Source organism: Girardinichthys multiradiatus, chromosome 18 (genome assembly GCF_021462225.1).
Source record: "Girardinichthys multiradiatus isolate DD_20200921_A chromosome 18, DD_fGirMul_XY1, whole genome shotgun sequence".
Classification (NCBI taxonomy): domain Eukaryota; kingdom Metazoa; phylum Chordata; class Actinopteri; order Cyprinodontiformes; family Goodeidae; genus Girardinichthys; species Girardinichthys multiradiatus.
Genome location: NC_061810.1, coordinates 41,388,712 through 41,412,277, shown reverse-complemented (window position 1 = coordinate 41,412,277; position 23,566 = coordinate 41,388,712). Strand labels below are relative to the sequence as shown.

The 23,566-nt window shown below is 39.6% G+C and overlaps 1 protein-coding gene across 1 annotated transcript in view; it reads left to right on the top strand.

The window, feature by feature from the left end:
* Positions 1-3,746: 3,746 nt before the first annotated feature.
* Positions 3,747-23,566, top strand: part of map3k10 (mitogen-activated protein kinase kinase kinase 10) — a 54,607-nt gene continuing 34,787 nt past the window's right edge. Inside the window, exon 1 of the mRNA XM_047391211.1 lies at positions 3,747-6,471. Within this exon, the coding sequence (XP_047247167.1) occupies positions 5,529-6,471 (943 nt within the window). The 5' untranslated portion in view covers positions 3,747-5,528. The remainder of the gene's footprint in view (positions 6,472-23,566) is intronic.

Genomic DNA, 23,566 nt, shown 5'->3' with positions numbered 1-23,566 from the left:
ACAAAGATAATTGTAGGTAGAATAAATTTACTCTTATATAACCAGAACTGAAAGGCTACACTACACTAATATTTGTCTGGGAAAGAGGGATATATTGAGGTTTCTTAAATGTAGATTGTGACCATATTCATCTTGAAAAGGGATATTGAACAATGGATATCTACATTGGAGAGCATGGCTAACTATTACAGGCATATAATTGGATTTAATTAAACATAAAATGGATTTAAATTGTAACTGATGCTACATCAACAGATTGAATTGAATTCTAATCCCTCCCAGTCCACAAATTGGTAAATAGCACCACCTTGTGGTTAGTAACCATTATTTGTCCACTAACTGATAGAATACTATCAGATTAGTCTACATTTTTATTGCTGGCTGACACTGACAAAGTTTAGTGATTTAATTAAATTGATTTATTATTATTCATATTATTAAATACTCCTTTTACATTAATTTCTGGGGTTTTTTTGCACTTCGATTTAATGTCTGCATGTATTTGTTTCACTTTTTAAAGAGCTTGCTTTCTATTGAAATCAGAATCAGCACAGAATGAGATTTATTAATCGACAAGTTTGTGCATGCAAACAAGGAATTTTACTTACATTTCACTTTGCTGTCAATGAAGACATTTTAAATATAGATATTTAAAAAAGGAAAATAAAAAATATAAGTTTTTTGGCATTATATATGAATACAGTGTTTTTACAAAGGAAAAAAAAACATGGTTGAATTGTGCAAGTATCCATGGTGTCAATCTGGCCACTCTGACTGTTAAGTGTTTATTAGAGAGGCAGCCTAGGTAAATAAATGGCTGGCGGCTGTTTTTTGCAAATAGTGCTCTGTAGCGCCATCCTGAAGACAAAAGTCTAAATAGTTTGTGTCCAGGATGTGTTGGGTCTATAGAGATGTTACCTGCACTTTTCCTGACCCTAGGCCTTTACAAGTCCTGAATGGACGAAATGTCACCTCTGATGATCTTCTCTCTCCATTCAAAATGGTACCCCAAAGAAATATGGTATAAATAAAAGAAAGGCTGATCGTTTTCTGTAGCAAACAAAAGTAAAAAAAAAAAAAAAAATATTGAATGGCACACCTTAATACCCTGATAAACACCTACATATCTGCCATTTGGTTTTTACATTACGTTTGCTGTTGAAATACAATCAAAAAAGACTAAAATACTTGAAAAACTCACAAATTTTCAAGTGCATCAAATGCTTAATTATAGGCATTGTATAGTCTAAGGTGCCAACATTTCTATTTCAAATGACAGTCTAAAATTAAAAAAATTAAAAACTTCCTTTTCTATGTTTAATTGCTTACCTGAAATTTACAAAACCTAAGCCACATGTAAATATAACTGAAAAATCCCTTTCTTGTCATTATAGGGTATTTAACAGCAATCTTCAGCTTCTTTGCATTGTGGGGTCTGGTGCCTCTGATCTTTCTCTGAACAAAACACTCTCTATTGGATTTAGGTCAGGAGAATTTGCTGCCAATCAGGCACAGTGATTGGTTATTAAAGCTTGTACTGATACTTTTGGCAGTGTCTGGGAAAATAAAATCAACATCTCCATAAAGCTTGTCAGCAGAAGGAAGCAAGAAGAGTTCTAAAATCTTGAGGCTGTCGACTATCCTGAATATGGACTTGATAAAACACAGTGGACAAACTACACCATCACAGTGGAAACATCACACTGGACTTCAAGCAGCACTGATTCTGTGCCTCTCCACTCTTCTGCCGGTCCCTTGTACCTTGGTTTCTAAATGAAATGCAAACTTTACTTTTCTTAAAGTAAAAAAAGGCTTTGGACCACTCCCTATTCTTAGTCTAAATAAGACTTCTTCTTTAGGAGTGGTTTAACACAATAAATTTGACCGCTGTAACCCATGCCCTGGAATGCTCTGTATGGGGGATCTCGAAGCACTGACTCCAGCTGCAGTCCACACCTTGTGAATCTCCCCCAAAAAATGTCACGGTTTACTTGAAATTGGACCCCACAATGCAGGCGAGCAGGCAGCGTGATGGTAAGTGAAAAAAAGGTTTAATAACAAAAACTCACACTCAGCAGGAGGTAGGAACAAAACAAACAGGCAGGCATGACATGATCAAAAAAAACAAGACTTGGTTTGAGAACAAGACATGAGCATGAGAGATGTTTCCACGATGACTAACTGAACAGGTGTGTATATATGTGGAGTGAAAACCAGGTGGAGCAAGGGGACAGATTAACTTGGACAGGTGAACCGAATAAACTTAATTGACAGACAGAACGAAACGTGGCTGCGGCAAAAACAGAGACTCTTATATACAAACAAAACCAAACTTGACAAAACATGAACAAGACGACAAAACTAAAGCATGACCAGGAAAATAACAGAAGCATGATTCAAAATCTAAGAAGAAGAATAACAAAAGAACGAATCAAAACCTTAACTGTGAAAAACATAAGAAGAAACCCGAAACCAAAAACCAAACAACCCCAAATCATAACAAAAAATTGTATAGTCTTTGCTTTACATTTCTCTCAAGACTGTTTGTCACTGCTGTTTGTCCACCTTTTTTTGAACACATTCTGTCCTTCCATTCAACTTTCTATCACTATGCTTGGATAAGGCACCTTGTGAACAGGAAGCAATTACCTTTTTTATCTTACCCTCCTTGTGGAGGATGTCAGTGACTGCTGTTACCACAATTGTGTAAAGTAGGCCATCACATCACATGGTCATAGATAACATTTCTTGATTTAAAATCTTATTTGGCCTTGTGTAATTTTGCATTTTCATGTGTAATTTCATTTTAAGAGTTTTAAGCCGTGATCATCTAAATTAACAAAAAACCTCTTGAAATATCTCTCTCTTTGTGTAATGAATCCATGGTAAAAACATGTCTCACATGTTGAATTCAATTACTGAAATAGATACCTTTCCATGAAATTCTAATTTACTAAGACACGCCTGTATTTTAAGCATGCTGTGTATTAAAAAACTAGAATTTCACAGAATTGAATTTGTGTTTCAGCTTCCTCCCTCAGTCCAAAAACATGACTGTTAGGTTAATTGGGCTCTTTAAGTTGCCCTTAGGTATGAATAGGTGTGTGGATGGTTGTTTGTCCTTTGTGCTTCCCTGAGATGGACTGGAGACCTGTCAACGGTGTACCCCGAGCAGGTATAGAAAATGGACGGATGGATGGATGTTTCAGTAAAAACACACCAGAGGGCAGTGTCTATACGTGTGAGTACTAGTATATTGCCAGATTCTTTAGATTTAAACATTATTTTGATGTCGTATGATTATGTATTTTAAAATGATGTAGAAATGCAGGATTCAGTTAGTTAAACTACAACTTCCCCTAACTGAACTGATTAGGTTTGCAAATTAGGTCAAGTATGTATCGTTAATTTCACATAAGTAATATATTTGTAAAATAAACCCGGATATATACCCTACAAAATGCTCGGGCAGTCAAGCTCTACGATTGTATTTCATTTTTTTGTATGTCAGCGCACTTTATTGTGGTATTTATTTTGTAATAAATAAGGATATATTAACTGTTATAGTGCTGAATAAATAACATATCTTCAATGTTACTAATCCCTTGTTTTTACAAGCTTTATTTGACTAATTAAGCTGTTATATCAGCTGCCAAAATGATGTAGGTCAGGAAGAGAGACCTTCTTAACTACATTACCCGCAGTGCACTAGCACTGTTTCGTATTATTCTTGCAGGACCGCCCTTCGCCCAGGCTGAGGTGAGCTGCAAACTTGCACACGGATGGAGACGGAAGGGACAGAGGTGAAAATGCCTGCTGTAACCATCCGGATGACTTGAAGATCAACAATGGCGGAGGCGCTCGCTCCCGTGTACGTGCACCCCACAGCCCGGTGTGTTTGGATGCAGGTCGCTGGACTGACAGCTCCGAGCTCGGGAGCGGAATAGTAGAGTCTCCGCCTTATTTGGAGGATAAAGCCCGTTTGGATACGATGAAACGCTTCGGAATAACACCCACTGAACGGCAGGGACAAACGCCGTTTTAATTTAATCTGGCTTTTAATTGGAGCTTCGGATTCTAATGAAGACGCTCCTGCGACTGTGGATGTTGCTGCTTTCAGTGTCCAGGTTAGGTTTCATTGAACGTCAGGGTGAGATAAAGAAGTCAGAGGCGGAAGACGGATTACACGTATTAGATGATTATTGTTATTATTATTTTGAAAATAACATGGCTACAGCGGACTCGGATCTCATGCCATCTTCATGCAAATCTTCGCTGACATTTCCCACCTACTGAGCAGTGTGACAGGCTCCATCTCTACTAAAGAAGACATTTAAACCCCTCCATCCTGTAAGCAACACGATAATGATAAATGCTCGTATTTATCTGTCTCCAGCAAACAGGAATTTGTGTTGCAGCAGACCTAATGTTTCTCCGCAGCAGCAGAGGCGGTTGAAGCAGGCCGCTGCGCACGCACGCAGGCGGGTTTGTTGCGCTCAGACTGCGCTGGATGCTGAACATGGTGCCATTTCACTGCCCCGCAGCCGTCACTGAGTACCTGCTGCCACTCAGCCGTCGGCACGTCACCCTCATCCCCCCTCAGCTGTGTTAAAATGGACAAGGCCCTTTTATCGAAATTCTTTAAGGGACGCTTAACCGGCTAACGAGTGGCCATGCGTGGATAGGATTTACCCCCGCACCGGCTCGTGGAGATGTAGGGCGAATATATCGGCGGATATTTCCACGCACGACGAAGAGGAGAAAGCGGCCCAGAAAGCGGGGGAGGTGCATCGGCTGGATGAGAAAAAATGTGAGCCCCCTGCACAGAGGATTTCACTCGGCTCATACACAGGCTGCGGCTGTTATTGGCAGCCTAATAATTCGTTTTCCGTACTGAAATTAATCTGACAGTCAGCTGTGGCTTCATTGTCGCCCCAACGACTGTTAAAGCCGCCTCGGAGCTCTCAGGGTTAATTTTTAATTGGTTATAATTAACAAAACAAAAGGGATGAACCAAAAGTTATAATTAGGCTCAGATTTTTATTTATTACCTTTCCTAAATCGTAGAAAGGAATTCTTGTGAGGTATGCACATAAATTCAGTAACTATTTGCCTCCTCTAATGCAAAATCAAACAGAAGGCAATCATTGTTTTAGAATAGCTTAGAATACCTGCTGTTTTCCAGTCCACTGAGAATTTGTGTCAGCTCTCAAAAAACTCCTCAGTTCATATAAACAAGCTGTTTTCTAGGAATTGCTGTCATGGATCTGCCCTGCTGACTGTCATTGTTTGACCTGATGTACATTGCTCCTGGGTGAACCTACCTTTTGGAAATACACGTTACCTGCACTTTGTGTTGCAAGTCAACAATTTGTCACAAATTCACAAGCGAGATGAGGGAGAGCCCCTGATCCGGACTCCCTCACGTTGGTCGAGACCACCTCGTCTCAGCCCATGGGCCTCGTGTGGATTTCGTGCCTGAGTTGACACAGGGCTTGCCCACAGAGTCAAACAGCAGTTAAGCTGCCATGAATCCATACGGAAGAGCGAGTAGCACAGCAACCCCCCTGTCCTGCAACAGCTGCGGGGGCTGCTGCTCACCGCCTCCCCCTTGCCTCATCCCGCCTGGCCCCCTGCCCTCTTCTACTACTACTACCTCCTCCATGCCCCCAAGCATGACCCCTCCATCGTCAATGTCCCCTGCCCCGTTCCTGCAAGTGGAGAATGGAACCAGCTGGAACTCCTCTGCGGTCTCATCTTCAGACTCCCCAGATTCCCATCCTGATTGCCGATGTGGAGCTAAAAACCCCAACCCTTACTGGACGGCAGTGTTTGATTACGAGGCCACAGCAGATGAGGAATTAACCCTGCGACGTGGGGACCTGCTTGAGGTTCTCTCCAAAGACTCCAAAGTGTCTGGGGATGAGGGTTGGTGGACAGGAAAAATACAGGACAAAGTGGGTATCTTTCCAAGTAACTATGTCACAAGAGGAGATGCTGCTAGTTACCAGCAGCTAAAGGTTGGGGGACTGGTGGCAGTTAGGGTAAGCGAGTCCCCCTTGGAGATTGACTTCTCAGAACTGACCCTGGAGGAGGTGATAGGAGCTGGTGGGTTTGGGAAGGTGTACAAAGGAGTTTGGCGTGGAGAGGAGGTAGCTGTAAAGGCTGCTAGGCAGGATCCAGATGAGGATATAAGTGTCACAGCAGAGAGCGTGCGGCAGGAGGCCAGGTTGTTTTGGATGCTCCGTCACCCAAACATTATTGCTCTCCGTGGGGTGTGCCTGAAGGAGCCAAACCTTTGCTTGGTGATGGAGTATGCCAGAGAAGGAGCTTTGAACCGTGCTTTGGCTGGAAAGAAGGTTCCCCCAAGAGTTTTGGTGAACTGGGCTGTGCAGATTGCAACAGGCATGGATTACCTGCACAACCAGGCGTTTGTACCAATCATCCACAGAGACCTCAAGTCCAGCAATAGTAAGTACTTTTCATTTCTTATACTCTTGATGTCACTTTTTATCTATTTATGCAGCATATTTGCTAATGATGTGTAGATATTAACTCGAACAATCAAAGTAGTTTGAGGATTGCAACTCTCTTATCCAATTCTCACCATTATTCCATATCTTAAACAAGAACTACAGCACTGTTTAAAAATATTTGTCATCAAACCTTTTATGGTGTAATTGTTCTTTCAGTAGGTTTTTATTGTTTAATTATGTATGTTGCTTTTGAGCTAGAAAGATGTTTTCCTTCTAGTCAATAAAGGGTATCAGCTGATTTTGGTTCAGAGCATGTCCACATTTTGCAAAGTTACACTTACCAAGATAGATGGGCAATAACTGTGTTATTTATCTTTATCGGGGGAAAAATTTGTGTTAGAAATTGTGTTATATCATGCTATATCATGATATAACTATTTATATTTCCAATATAAAAATCACATACAAACTAACTTTTGTAAATGTTCTTTTCCTTTGACAAAAATTGAAAATGGAGATAGCAGAGTTCAACAGTAAAACCAATGGATTTTAAGAGTTTTGCTGTCTTTATTTAAGTAGTTTGAGATGTGGCTTTCATTTTATGATCAAAATGTTATAAATGTTCTTTATGGAGTCTAGAAATGATTAGAAATACGACTCTAGAAACATGATAACATTTATAGTCTGGTTGTATTGAAAAGGCTTATTACATTTGGGATGTTTTTATCATGTAGTTTTACCACTCATGTTTGTCTAATGGAAGATTGGTTAGAACTGTTTCACTTGGTCGTTTTTTTGTAATCAGGAATGGAACTGAGAGTATTTTGCTCCCTCTTAATTATTTTAATGATGGAAAACTGTCCTTACATTGGATAAAATTAATGGGTCATGTCTTCCAGATATGATCTTTGCTACATTCTGAGACAGTCGGCCTTTAGTAGCTGCTGCATCCAGAGGGTTGAAAATACACTTTTATTTGCAAGACTCTTCTGCTACATATTACATTATGAGTTGAAGTGGAGCAATAAAGCACATATTTGTTCTCTTTCTCTCCGAGAGCAATGTACACTGACACGATTCTCGAGTCTTTACTGTAAACAAATATGAAGCTGTTGTCAGGAGACAGTTTGAAATGAGAGCAGTTTGTATTATTAAATTCTTATTAAACTATGAAGATTTATTAAGAATTAAAGCCCTAATTCCTATGAAGTTGGGACGTAAATAAAGACAGAATACAATATTTCCAATTCCTGTTCAACCTACATGCAATTGAATACACTCAAAGACATTCATTCTGAATTTTGATGCTTGCAACATGTTCTAAAAAAGCTAGAACTAGGTCAACAGAAGAGTGGGAATGTAGATGAATGCTCAGAAAAGCACCTGTTTGGAACATTCCACAGGTAAACAGGTTAATTAGAAACAGGTGAGTGCCTTGATTGTGTATAAAATGAGCATCCCTGAAAGCCTCAGTTGTTCACAATCAAGGATGGGACGAGGTTAATCACTTTGTGAACAACTGTGTGAGCAAATAGTCCAGCAGTTTAAGAATGTTTCTTAACTGCAAGGAATGTAGGGATTTCATCATCTACAATCCATAATATCATCAAAAGACCTTTGATCCCTCAGGAGGCACTGGATTAAAAACTGACATTTTCTTACGGATATTACCACGTGGTCTCAGGAACGCTTCAGAAAACTATTGTCAGTTAACACAGTTGGAACCTACATCTACAAGAGTACATTGGAACTCTACCATGCAAAGTGAAAGCCATAGATAAACAACACACAGAAACGTCGCTGGGTTCTCTGGGCCTGAGCTCATCTGAGATGGACTGAGTGGAAAAGTGTGCTCTGGTCTGACGAGTCCACCTTTTTAAATTGTCTTTGGAAATCATGGACGTCGTGTCCTCCAGGCCAAAGAGGATAAAGACTATCTAGATTGTTATCAGCACAAAGTTCAAAAGGCATCATCTGTGATGGTATGGGGGTGTGTTTATGGCCATGGGATGGGTAACTTGCACATTGTGGACCAACATTTGCTGTCATCCAAGCATTGTCTTTTTCAGGGACCTCCATACTTATTTCAGGAGGACAATGCCAAGCCACATTCTGCAAGTGTTACAACAGTGTGTCTTAAAGAGTGCAGGTATTAGACTGGCCTGCCTGCAGTCTAGACCTGTCTGCCATTGAGATTTTGTGGTGTATTATGAAGTGCAAAATATGAGAATGGAGACCCTGGACTATTGAGCAACTGAAGTTGTACATCAAGCAAGAATGGGGAAGATTTCCATCTAGAAAGCTTCAACAATCAGTGTCCTCAGTTCCCCGCTTATTGAATGTTAAAAGGAAAGGTGATGTAACACAGTGGTAAACATGCCCCTGTCCCAGTTTATTTGGAACGTGTTGCAAGCATCAAATTCAAAAATAGTGAATATTTACAATATTTGGAATATTTGTCGTTGTAGTATATCCAATTGCATGTAAGTTAATCAAGATTTACAAATCATGTATTCTGTTTTTATTCCTGTTTTACAGCAATAAACCTGCATTATGTTGTGCACATACAGTGGCCATTAAAAGGTCTTAGTGATTTTAAGAAAATGAGACCATAAAATATAATTTCAGAACTTTTTTATCTTTATTGTGATGTATGTACAATTGAACTTAAACTGCAAATCTGCATATCTTTATAATAACATGTTATTAAAGCACCTTTTCATTCAATTTCAGCTTTCAATCTTCTTCGGTACGAACTTGACGTTTGAGATTTTGTTGTCGAGCGTGCCAATTTCATACATTTCCTGTGACAAATTCCTACATTTTCTACACTTTTTGCCATGGTGTCATTGGACAAAGAGGAAGAGCTAATTTGCCCGGTAGTTTTAGCAAAACAAAGAAAAGAAGGTGGTATATGAGGTCATTAAACCAGGCTAGGGATGAAGAAGGGGAATACAATACGCTGGTGAAGGACATGCAGACAGCGAGAAACACTTCGAAGACTTCTGAATGGATAGTAGCAACTATGATGAGCTAGCCAGATGCCTAGGCTAGTTTCTTCTCTTCCAAGTCTCCCACTGCACACCTGTCAGTGCAGCGCAGAGAACTCAATCCTTATCTGCTTGGTGTTACATATAAAACAGTTTGGACGCTGTCTTAAAAATTGAGCTTCGTGTGGACTTGTCCGGCATACATCTGTAGGGTTGGGCAACCGTGGCGATGGTGGCAGGTGTCTTGTAGCCAATGGGTTGCCAGTTCAAGCCCCCACTATGTCTGTTTCAGTCGTTGTGTCCTTGGGCAAGACACTTCACCCGCCTTGCCTACTGATGGTGGTCAGAGGGCTCGGTGGTGCCTGTGTATGGCAGCCTCACTTCTGTCAGTGCACCCCGAGCCAGCTGTGGCTACAATGTAGCTCACCACTGTCGGTGTATGAATGTGTGAATGAATGACTGAATGTAGTGTGAACCGCATTGGGGTCTATGGGGACTTGATAAAGCACTATACAGTCATTGAGTCTGCTTCGAGTATGTGTGAATGTCCACAGAGACAGGTATGTCCCACTCTGTGGGAGCCTTTATAGTGAATCTGTTTCACTTAAAAAAAAAAGTTCAGCTGTTCAAGGAGGATCTTCTTGACATTTGCTCATGTGCATCTTTTAGCAAAAGCCATAGTGGGCAGAGAAGTTACAAAGGGTCAAATGAATGTTTCTGTCAAGGTATGAGTCAGGAGCAGGGTACAAAAATGCAGCAATACTTAAACTGGATATTTGTGCATAACTGATAAAACTACAAACTGGAAACTGGCCACGGGGGTTGGCAAGGGCCTGACATTTACACAAAATGAGCTGGAGGAATTTCTGTTTAGCACTGATTTAGTTCTATACATGACAATTTTCTCCTGTATGTCTGGAAGAAGGAGTAGGGTGAAATTAGAGGTCTGTTGCTTCCAAAGAAAACACCTAAACTCTTTCAAAACCTTGTGAGAAAATATGAGGGTTAAATATATCAGACTTGAACTTCCAAAAGGGACATTTAGCAAAGCTCATCACCAAAAATACACCATAACCTCAGTGTAAAATGGTGGTGGCAGCATCACTGGGTTAGTTTTCTTCAGATTAATCTAACATTTTTGTCAAAGTGGATAAAATCTTGTTCTAAATACCAATCAGTTTTGAACCAAAACCTTCAGGTGTCCGTTAGAAAACAGATGTTAAAGAGGGGTTTTATTTTTCTATTACAGTGAGTCAAATATGCATTCAAATCAACAAAAAAATAACTTAATCTGAGAAAAATGTAAGAACAAAATCTGACAGAGAATCTGCCAGGTCACCTGAAGAGGGCTCTGAACAAGAGATTTTGTCACATTCTGATAAATATGGAGAACCATTGCACAGCAGAAAGGGAAAATATTACTTAGTTAGGATTTGGGAGGCTGAAAGACTCATATCAAAGTAGACTGAAGGCTGAAATGAAATCAAAATTTGCTTCAGCAAGGTATTAGTTTAATAGTGTGCACCATTATTTAACTAGGTTATTGCAGTTTTTATGTTATATATTTTCCCTCTAACAGATTTTCAATTTATTTGTAGAGGATAGATGTCACATTAAATGTGAATTTTTGACTGTGTTATTTTCCATCACAAAGCCCTGACCTCCTATTAAGGTTATATACAGTTTTGAAAGCCCCTGTATTTGCTTTACAGGTGTTTGATTTGTAGTTACAGCTATGGTACATGGTTGCTTTGTGGGAGATTGTCTTAAGCAAACAAGAAATGACTTTCAAGAAATGAGATATGGAAATGTTAAGCTTTTTCGCTTTTGGGTTCAGATTGCAGACACTGCAGGAGAAACTTGAATTTAACCACAGCGGGGAGGCCTAAATCCTGGAGAACTGGTCTCCCTCTGCCATCTTTTCCCTGTCATCTCTCTTTCTCTCTCTGTACCTCCTACTGCTCTCCGTCGGCGTCCTCCTCTCTGCTCTTCTCTTCAAATAGTGCAGGTCTGCTTTGCAACTCGTTGTGCTATTTTTGGTGCTTTGTGCTACTTGCTGTTTAAAGACACAGTTACAGTTGTTGGTGCACCAAAAAAAGATGATACACAATGAGAATCTAAGTACATGTTTCTGGGAATATGTGCAGGCCTTGCAGGGTGCTTTTTCGGCTGGAGCGACATGAGTGCAAATATAGGTGGAGTGTTAAAGATGCTGACTAAAGGTCTCTCAGACAGTGAGACAGGAGAGGGAAGTGAAGCCTCTGAAGGCGTAGCTGCTCTTAAACCTACCCTTCTTCCATTTTATTCATTTTCTTTCTCCCTTTGCAGCTTTAACACTAAAAATTTGTAGTCCTACTTGTATTGGATAGCACAGCCTAGGCAACAGCACCATAGTGCTGCCTTTCCATGGTGACATGGGTGCTTTTTGCGTCACTGAGTCATAGTACTGCTTGCTGTCTTCAGCTGCTGTATAAAGGACAATTCCTCTAAGCTGTTGCATGTGTGAAAATAATGCAGGAATATGTGAGGTAGGAATCCAATTCCCCCTAAATGATGGAAATGGGATTAAATGCAGTTCAAACCATAATGTTCTGACTGTGCGTTAGTGATGCCCAGAAGGTGAAAGCACGGGACAAGGGTACCAATGAGTAAGAAGATTGATAGAATATCTGTCTGGAATAGATCAGGTTATGGAGAGAAAACGAGCTTGTGGAGCCGTATGAGAGGAGAATGATGGGAAAGAACAAGGCAAGGAGAGCGTGGGGGATAAACAGCGGGTACGTCTAAGTTTAGGGTTACACCTTGGTGCATTGTTCAGGTACGCCGGTCTCAGGTGTCCCCTTCAAACCGCCAACGACTTGGCATCAGTGTAGCTACAGAGCAGCTCAGAGCCCCCCGAGCTTCTCTTCTGTCTCCCATCAGCTGGCTGCTCTGATCAGTAAACAGTTTTTAAGCACCTGAAAGGAAAAAAATAAACACCAAAATGTGACATCTAGATTCCACATGTCTTTGAAGCTTTGTTAAACTCTCCCAACAAAGACTACTTCTTTTCAGCTCGGTTCAGATTCTTTCTTCTAAATTTATCCCATCTCACTCAATGTTTCTTGGCTGTTAATATTTGGGCGTTTTTGCTCTCCAGAGTGCTGCCAACGGTTTGTGCTCACGGCGGCAGCGGAGCGTCTTGCTGTGTAACGGAGACAATCTGACTGCCTTGTAGTGATCTCACAGCATCTTTGGCTGGCAGGTCATTAGCCCTTGAGTCATGCCTTACCTGCCACTCTGATCCTTGAACAGCCTTTGTTTTCCCAAAGCAAAGGGTTCCAGTCTGCTTAAATTGGCTCATAAGGACAACTAAAGCAAATCAAAACGATACTGAGAGCCAGGGCATTATTATCTACATGCATAAAAATTTGCATAAATAATGAATAATCTAAATTAATAATAATAATAAAAATGGTAACAAATATATATGAATCATATAACAATAATAAAATGAGTAATAATACATAGGTAATTGAAATAACAGTTTTGTTAACATTTAAATCTAGACAATTAATAAACGTTTAAGGAGACATGTGGTTTTAAATCCTTCCTTTTCACACTTGGCCTATACACTCACCGGCCACTTTATTAGGTACACCCTGGTGCTGGTACTAAAGAAAACCAACACAACTTCTCTGAATGACTTTTGTCCTGTGGCAGTCACACTAACAGTAATGAAGTGCTTTGAAAAATGGGTCCTCTCTCAAATTAAAAGCTACATCTCAGTTACACTAGACCAACACCAGTTTGCGTACAAGGAAAACCGATCTCAAGAGGACACAGTCTCTCCACCTTTTTACACTGCACTGACTCACCTGGAGGGGCAGGGCCACTTTATTAGGTACACCTGTCCAAGTGCTCATTAACGCAAATTTCTAATCAGCCGATCACATGGCAGCAACTCAATGCATTTAGGCATGTAAACATGGTCAAGACAATCTGCTGCAGTTCAAACCGAGCATCAGAATGGAGAAGAAAGGTGATTTAAGTGACTTTGAACGTGGCATGGTTGTTGGTGCCAGACGGGCTGGTCTGAGTATTTCAGAAACTGCTGATCTACTGAGATTTACACACCACCATCTCTAGGGTTTACAGAGAAAGGTCTGAAAAAGAGAAAAGATCCAGTGAGCAGCAGTTCTGTGGGCACAAATGCCTTGTTGATGCCAGAGGTCAGAGGAGAATGACCAGACTGGTTCGAGGTGATAGAAAGGCAACAGTAACTCAAATAAACACTCATTACAACCAAGGCATGCAGACGAGCATCTCTGAACGCACAACACGTCAAACCTTGAGGCAGATGGGCTACAGCAGCAGAAGACCACACCGGGTGCCACTCCTGTTCGCTAAGAATAGGAAACTGAGGCTACAATTCACACAGGCTCACCAAAATTGGACAATAGAAGATTGGAAAAACATTGCCTGGTCTGATGAGTCTCGATTTCTGCTGCGACATTCGGATGGTAGGATCAGAATTTGGCGTCAACAACATGAAAGCATGGATCCTTCCTGCCTTGTATCAACGGTTCAGGCTGGTGGTGGTGGTGTAATGGTGTGGGGGATATTTTCTTGGCACAATTTGGGCCCCTTAGTACCAACTGAGCATCGTGTCAACGCCACAGATTACCTGAGTGTTGTTGCTGACCATGTCTATCCCTTTATGATCACAGTGTACCCATCTTCTGATGGTTACTTCCAGCAGGATAACACGCCGTGTCATAAAAACCGAATCATCTCAGACTGTTTTCTTGAACATGACAATGAGTTCACTAGACTCGAATGTCAGTCATCAGATTTCAATCCAATAGAGCACCTTTGGGATGTGGTGGAACGGGAGATTCCCATCATGGATGTGCAGCCGACAAATCTGCAGCATCTGTGTGATGCTATCATGTCAATATGGACCAAACTCTCTGAGGAATGTTTCCAGTACCTTGTTGAATCTATGCCACGAAGGATCAAGGCAGTTCTGAAGGCAAAAGGGGGTCCAACCCGGTACTACCAAGGTGTACCTAATAAAGTGGCCGGTGAGTGTATAAAGTGGAACTGCAATGCTTTGGTCTGAACTCCTTGTTATTGTAGCTCCACAGGCTCCTCTTATACCCCTGTTCTGAGATGCGTCTGAGGGCAACTCATTTTGGTGTGGTCTCTTTAAATGCTATTGAGGGGCTTCACAACCCGCACCCTTCCAGGGCAAAGAGCGATGCTCTTCAACCCGTTCGGGCATTTTTGCAGTTTGATAACAGAGATACAATTATCTATTGGTGCAGAAACAAGACAAGAACTATTCAAAGCTGTTTATGTAATAATACTGTTCAAAACACGCAGTACAGCACTAACATAAGCAGAACGCACGTTGCTTCTGCTATCAAAACGATGGCCAGGACGTCATATCAACACAAAATAAATTCATGTCTAAAATAAAGTTTGCTGTCATTTTAGCATTATTTGCAGCTTACTACTTTGCTGCATCCGTCGTTTCCATAGACAGAAAGATCTGATTCCTTAATCAGATTAAGTCTTTCAGCAAATCCTTCTTGATACTGGGGGAAGTTCCTGAATAACTTGTCCATTAAGTGCTTCGCCCAAACAAAGAGGAATGTCCCCACTGATGTGGGTACATTTCCATGAAAAACAAAATTTAACCAGGCACTTCGAAGAGGTTTTAATGCTGGGGGACGGTGCAATTAATTGTGTGGGTTATTAAACCCAACAATTGAACATTTAGACTTATCCACTTGCAGCTTCGGTATATTAAGCCTGCTCCTTGACCTTTTTAGCTGTTCTGCAACAAATACTGTGATATAACTGTTGGAAATATGTAACAGAGGATCGGGAAAACTGAACAGATTGAAAAATATGACCCAAACAGAATATAAAGATATCTCCGCAGCACCTGGAGAGCCTACAGACTACAAGTACACCATGACTGTTATAAATAGCCTTGTTCAGTTTGAAATTCATTCATTCAAAAATATTTTTACCACAGATTTTTGCATCCCATCACAACACGATGAAGAATCAGTTATTGTGAACCAGAACTCAAATATAACATGGCTCCTAACTGCTGGAATCAGCAGTTTACCAAACAGCAGCTTTGTTGCTTTTGTCCTTTGAGTCTTTTGTATCAAAGTAAATAACGACTCCAGGGTATGTTCAGTGTCATGGAAATTTTTAACATCTGCAGTTTCACGCGGACTGTTTGTATGGTTCAAAGGCTCCAGAGCAAACAGGTCTGCAGACCTTGAGTTGTTTCCCTGCCTCATTCTTTGAGTTACATGTAAAGTTTACTCGGCATTTACAAGTAAAAATGTGGAAAAAAAGCATCAAAATAATGTAGTCTTTTATCACTGTAGCATAATATTGCACAGATTATGTCTTTGTCTTTGTCTAATTTGAGTATATTTATTTACTTTTTGAAACCTCTAACAAGTCCAATAAAATAAATGTAACTAAAGGATTTTTAAAGAATGTTTTACTTTGTAAGTTCATTGTTTTTTAAGAAATCCAAAGCTTCAGTTGTCCTGGGGTCTAAATATGACATGAGACAGCGGCTCATTCCTCCTATCCGCTTTTAAAAACATGTTGTTCGAGTAAGGCAAGTGTGTGGTGATCTTCAGAGGTTTGGACATCTCTATAAGAAAATGACCGCTAGCTTGGCCATATAAGGAGTTAGACTAATAATTTAATCATTTAAAACATCTAGAACTGTGACAAACAATGTTGGGTGAGGAGCAGTTTTTTTTTTATTTTACCACCATGCACTATGGAGGATGGTAAGGCAAGAAAACCAAATCTCACCAGAGATCCATGTCTCCATAACAACTATTGCTAGATTGCAACACATTTTTTGGGCGTGATGCAAACAAGAAACCTTTTTCTGCATGACTATCACAAATGTAAAAGTGAGTTTGCCAAACTCTGCTTGGACTATAACTGGAACGGCCGGATAAGACTGAGTTTTGTGGCATCAAATAGTCCAGGTAGGTCGGACATGAAACAATGGGTGAAAATGTGAAAAATAACCTCATGCCTACTGTTTTGCATGGCAGAGGATCTGTATTGCTGTGGGCGTGTTCGTGGGCCAAATTTTCACAGCATCCAAAATAATGGCAATACTTTTTTTTAAACAAATAGTTGTTGAGAACATAGTACATTGGAAAAAGAGTCTGTGTAACTTTATATAGAGATCTGTAGAAGCAGTGAGTCACCTACAGGTGAAACGACAACCTGGTGTGAAAAAACTCAGGTAACATGCCTCCAGGTTAATGTTGCTATAAAAACTGAGTTTGTGTAAGTGGTAGTTTTATGGAGCCTCTGTGATGTGCAGGCAAATACCTTAAACACAGTATATAAATACAGAGGCCGGTTGACATTACCTGCTGTTTTGACCACTCTAGCTTCAAATGGAGGCAATGTTTACACAGTTAACAATCCTCTGAAAAGATCGAGCCTGGAGTCTCGCAGCTGGCCTGATAAGTAGGCAGATATTTTCATTAAAAACAAGGTTAAATAAATTAATTTCCATTGATTTTGTCTAACTTTTTATTTTACTATAGTTGACTTATTAAAGTGAAGCCACAGTGACACCAATAAAAGTCCTGCACACAAGTGCTGTAATAGCTACTTAACATGATTAGCAGGCCAAGATTTGGTGTGTGTGGTTGCTGTCAGTGAAAAGTCTGTGTTTGAGAACGTGAGAGCGAGTCTGTCGAGGAAAGGATTAAAGCGGTGGCCAGTGCCGGCTGCTAATCCCCCACAGAGACAGAGCGGAGGCAGAGACTGTTACTAACTGGGCTGGATACTGGGAATGCTGTTATCACACCAACTTTGACCCTGAGGGTGGAAGGGTTTCATGAGCATAGATATAAGGAAACACATCTGTTATTGGGCTGAGCAAACAGATATGACCATAAAAATATAATTGCATTTTATTTTGATGTAAGTTTATAGGAAAAGAAAACTATTTGGCAGCTAAATTAAATAAACTTAAACTATGACTTCTGTTTCCTATTCAAAATGACTGATGTTTGTTATTTTTGTGGATTATTATTATATTCTTATATGTACAAGTAGACATTGTATTGGAAATTTACATAAAATTATAGGTGTATGTATATCTGAGTGTTCCAAAATGTAAACTAGATGACAAAATTGTTTCTTTTATGTTAATATACAAAAAAAACAAAAAACAAAACCTGGAATACATTTTTGACTTTACTCCCATGACTAGTGCTGGCTCCTATTTAAACCAGTATGTTTTAAGTTTTGTTTGTCTCTTTTTCAGTCTGGGATTTTGACACTTAGCTACATTACAAAAAGTACAAACGGTCAGTCAGTCAGTTGTCAAAGGAAGCATTTCTTCCTGTTTGTGGTCTGACTAGGCTTCTCCTGACAAATCATGACTCAGTTTGCTTTCATATTACACTGATGAGGAGTACTAAAGGTAAAAGTGATAGAAAACATTAAAAATTAATAACTATCCACTGCTTGCGTTTTGGGTTTTTGTTTCAAATTGTGTCTGCGGATAAACTGTTTTAAATGGATTTAGATTATTTGTAATCTGGATATGAATAATGTGGATGAAGGTGACAACATTGGCTTTTTTCATAGAGGTTGTAGCTGGTTTCAAAGTGTGGGACCCGTACAAGTATAAAATGGACTGAAAAATAGGCCCCAGATGAGAGTTACCATGGGTAAGCTAGTGGCCCCATATTAATTACCTATACAGGTTTGATTCAGGACCTATAGAGGACTTGGATAGAGATGAACTAACTAAATAAATCAAGATTTTACACCAGTGGCTGGTTGTGTGAATGTAAAACATGCTTTTATAAAACAATGAGCTGAATTTATATAGCGCTTTTTCCAGTCATACCGGACACTCAAAGTGCTGGACACTAGAGCCACATACACCCAATCGCACTCACAAACCTCCACGCATTCATTAGGTTATCAATTTGAGGTTAAGTGCCTTGCTCAGGGGCACCTGGACATGTTGCAGGAGGAAGCTGGAATCGAACCCACAACTTCCAGATTGCAAGACGACTGCTCTTCCCAAGAGTAAAAGAAAAATTCATTAGAGTTGACATTTTAAAATATTCTTAGCATTATATTTTAGCAGTTATCACCGATAGCTAACTATTATTTCATTGGCCATGATTTTGTGCCAAAGAATTTCACTTTGGTTTCACAGCGTAGACATTAAGGATTAATATATAAACTTAAAATAAAGGATAGAAATAATAGTATATACAATACATGTATGACTATGTACAGTATTTTTAAAAATAAAAAAGGAATGGCAGGTTGTGAAATATGCTGATTTTGTTTCACAGGAGAGTAACTGACTACTCAGGCTGTAAGGTTTTCATTGTGTTCATCAGAGAGATAGCTTGGAGGAAGAAACTGTCTCTGGTGGCTGGTTTTAGCAGACAGTGCTCTGTAGTACAGACCAGAAGGTAGAAGTCTAAACAGCTTCTGTACAGGATGTGTGGGGTCTGGAGAGATGTTAGCTGCCATTTTCCTGACCACAGACCTATATAAGTCCTGGATGGAGGGAAGCTCAGTTCGGATGATCCTCTCTGCAGACCTGATTGTTCATTACAGTTTCAAACTGTCCTGTTTTGTGGCTGTGCCAAACCACACAGTGATGAACAAACACCAGGACAAACTAGATGATGGCAGTATAGAAGATGACCTGCAGCTCCTGTGGAAGGTTGTTCATCTTGAGTTGCCGCAGGAAGTACAGTCTCTGCTGGGTCTTCTTCTTCTGAGCAGTGTCTATATGTGAGGACCATCTCAAGTTCGTATGGTGTCCACAGTGTTGTTGAGGATGATGAGGAGAGGAGGTGTTCTCTGGAAGTTCACCGTCATCTCCACAGTCTAGAGCAGGTTAAGCTCCAGGTGGTTCTGACAGCACCAGTTGACCAGCCGATCCAGCTCCTGTCTGTTTGCACACTAAAACAATGGCAACGTTATTAGAGTTGTCCTTTTAAGATTATCTTAGCTTCTTATTTTAGCAATTAGCACTGTTAGCTAAGTGTAAACAGCAGTCTCTGTGTTTTACCTAAAAAAGGAATGGCCTAACCATATCTCAGACAGAGCTGGGTATCTTAGGTCACTTCATGATTTGATGTGATTGCGATTCAAAAGGTTGCAATGTGATTATTAACCCAATATTGACGTTGCACGACACCCCCACCCAACCCCACCTACCCATACCCAAACAGCCACACTGTGAAATTAATATCTCAGACACAAAAAAATTTACTACAGAATACATTAAAGAAATCCATACCTGAAGAGAAATGTGGTCATTTACATACTGCGAACTAAAAAAAACAGCCTTTTCTGTGTGAAATTTCTACCCTGCTAAATGCAGTGGAACTGGTTCTTAACCAGCTTATTATGTTGGGGCCTCCACACTGGTTAATTGCAGAGACTTTGATTGTCTTTTTGTGCCTGAATGAGACATAGTTTAGAGCTGGGTGGCTTAACAAAATAAGAAAATATTATACGAAAATATTTAGGCACCAGACATAGAATGTGTGTGAAAAAAAACCAACCAAAGTCCAAAGAAAATCTCTGACAAACCTGAAAACCTATTAATCATTTGTAAGAAAGTCTCCCTTGGGAGAAAGGCTATAAAAATGCTAGGTGAGTAAAGTCTTTTGCACAGTACTTGTTGTCAACATTCTTGGTTTGGTAATGATATCATGTATAAGGATTGGTTCATGTTCTTAGCCTGTATGCAGGACTGTGTGTTAGTGAAGGTCATGCAGCAGAACATGCTGTTCTTAGGGCAGAGATCTGCGACGTCTTCCATCACACATGTACAAACACATACTCGCACGCTGCCACAGCAGCAACAACGAAGCCATTCTCACAGAGCAGCTCAAGACAGAGAGAGGGAGCAGGGGTTACAATGGCTGGAGTCACTGTAAGGGAGCGGAGAGGGGCGGTGAAGAATGGGAGATGGATGCAGTGAGGGGCGACTGTAGGCTGTGAATGACTGGATAGAGAGATGGATGGAGGCAAGGCCGGTTGGGGAGAGGAGCAGAAAAAGAATGGTTGTAGAAAAAAAACCCTGGAGGTTCAGTAGGGAAACCGGCCAGAAGAGAAGAGGAGGAAGGGATGGATGCTGGAAAAGAAGGGGGTGGAGGGTGAGTTAGTTAGAAGAGGAGGTCAAACCATTTTTCTTCAAAACAGTGAGAGTGCTACAGATTAAGGTCAACATCCTCAACCCGCTGCAGGCTGCAGTCTTTATGTACATCTTTCTGTACTGTAGTCCTCATTATTCTCATTGATGTTCAAGTCAGATGGACACATAATGCAGGAACTGCAGGCATATGAGGAGGAGTTTATGCATGTTTGGTACTACAGTAGATAATGATGCACCCATTGCAAATCTCGTAGAGTGATTTGGTTTTCATTTTTCCCCAAATATTTTTATTGCACTGCTCAGTTTGTGGGCATTACAAGCAAAGCCAGTGGCTCTTTATCCCTACAATTGTATGTTTGTGACCTTAAGCAGCTCTAATTTTTGACAGTAATGACCATGCTGTTTTTATTAGAAAAAATTACCTAAATTTGATTAACCTAGTTAAGGGGAGAAAAGGCTGACATCAAGATCACTGAGCCAACACTTACAGATACTCAGAGAGCTCCAAGTGTTTGGGGTTGAAAGATCTCCTTACCATCACCCTAATATTTAACTTCCTTCACAGATTCTCTATCAGATTCAAGTTGGGATTCTAGCTGGGTCACTTCAAAACATCAATATTACTTCCAGTCAGAAGAAACATGTTGGTTAAATTAAATATATATAATTTAAACCGACAGGAAAGCTGCCAGAGATATGGATAATTTTGGGCTTAACAGTTCCTGACAGCCCTATAAAACTCATGTATTTGTTTTCACAACTATATTTTAATTTTTTTCCAGAAATCTAGGCTTTACAAAGTAAACACATTATTCAAGTTAAAAATAATCTCATCATAGGGTTAAAGTATAGGATTTCAACAGTTCAGTAGAAAAGATTACATAATAATAAATGATATTTTATCCGTTCTAGAGTTTCTTCTGTCTTTTTAGCCCCAACACGTTTTAACAAGATTTCACCTACCACACGAGTAGTTTTATCATGTATTTTTAGAGAACCATCTTGACTTTGCATATGTGGCTATAAAAAGCTCCCATCTTGCTCTGCTGAAGATCTTTTCTAAGGGAGAAGTTTGGAGAAACGTCAGGCTAACATTTGCTCTCATCCTCTCTGTGTTGATATGCCTTGTTGATATTTCTATTGAATCGCATACAAATAAAACAGAACAGAAGAGGTCAGTTTCCTGCCTTATATATTAGGCTCTTGTCTGTAGAACATCATAATTATTATTGAGTAGTGTGAAGGTGTCTTTATTACCAAATCATTCAAGCTTCACAGATGATGAAGGTTTTTGTTTGGAAAAATATGTGGCAAAGTTATCTGTTTTTGTTACCTATATTATAAAACAGTTAACCTGTCACACATTACTACTGTTTAATGTTAGTATGGCCCTTATGGTGTATGATTATAATAAAAAAACATCAACTATTGTTTCAGAAATTAGGAGAAAAACATGCATGTATTCATAGGACTGACAACTTGCCAAAAGTATTTGTAAAGTATCAGCAAAAGTAAAATATTTTGTAAGCCTACTTTTAGCTTTCACACACATAACACTGCATAATATATTAAACAAAACAATCCTGGTTCCCAAAATCTGTGCCTTTAACTTGTAAGTAAGTTAATCAGCAGAGAAATTAGATGTAAATAGAAACCTAACGTTTTTTACTTAAACTATACTTCATGTGACCAAAGTCTTTATGGCACATTTGAAGAGAACTGTTTTCACCTCCTTGCTGTGTGTTGGAAAATGTGAAGTTTTCCTATATTTCTGTTCTGTTTTTCATTTTAAAATGCCACAAATGGTTTCAAGAAAAAAGACCAGTTAAGCACCGGTACTTTTTTATTTCCTTTTATGGCTTCCTGTTGGAACAAGAACATTAAACCTCCATATATTAACTTTCTCTTCTGTTTTCTAGAAACTATCGAATTTTGTTTAATCAGATTATGTTGATGTATTCTAGGCAGCTTTATTCTAATAATTTTAAATGTTTGGTTTTCATTGAACTTAAAATGGTAGACATTTTGTGTTACTGAATTTAAATGGGGTCCATATAAAGATCTTCTTATTTACATTTGGCTCAATGACCCAATTTGTTTTTGAAATGTGGTTCTGTGTCTACAGATCTTAATGTTATTAAGGATTTTAGAGGAAGAGGTCCTGCTAAATTATTTACACAAAATCACGCTGAATAAGGAAATATTGAATCAATTCCTTACAGAATAAATGTTTTCTTTTTTTTATCATAGAAACAATAAGTTTGTGCTTAAGGAATTTCTGGAGGAGTGTATGAGGTATTTATTGGTGGTTCATAACATTATGAAGCCTATCCTGTCCTGATAAAACAGTTTATGACAGTTCTGATTGTCAGGACTCTGAACTGTGTTTTTCGCTGTGTGACCTTTGCCTCACTGTCAGTAGGTTAGTTTTCCTGCTTATTTTCAACCATGACTGAGAGAGCTGCTGAGAGAAACCAAACCAGACAGTGACACCAGTCAGATCGCTGCTTTAAAAATACACAGACAAGCACCCACACAATCTGTCAATAGAGGATTGATCTGAGTCCAGTGAACAGTGGAAATGCTCTGCTCTCTGTCGGATAACTGCAACAGTTTTACCATAAATTAATGCGTGCGTTTCACAAACAGTTTCAGCCAAATATTTACATCCTGGATGAAAACCTGCAGTTTGTCTACTAATTTTACTGTTCAAAAGTTTGGTTGAAACTGCTTCTATGACTGCATGTAAACATCCTATTACATAATCGTGGCAAATTTGCATGGACAGGCTGACATCTTATCATCTTTGTCTTTCTAAAAACCTGTTTGCAAAGCAGGTCTGAAGAGCATTTCTGCTCTGAGTCAGCAGCCAGGTGAAATTTATTGAAGCAAATATG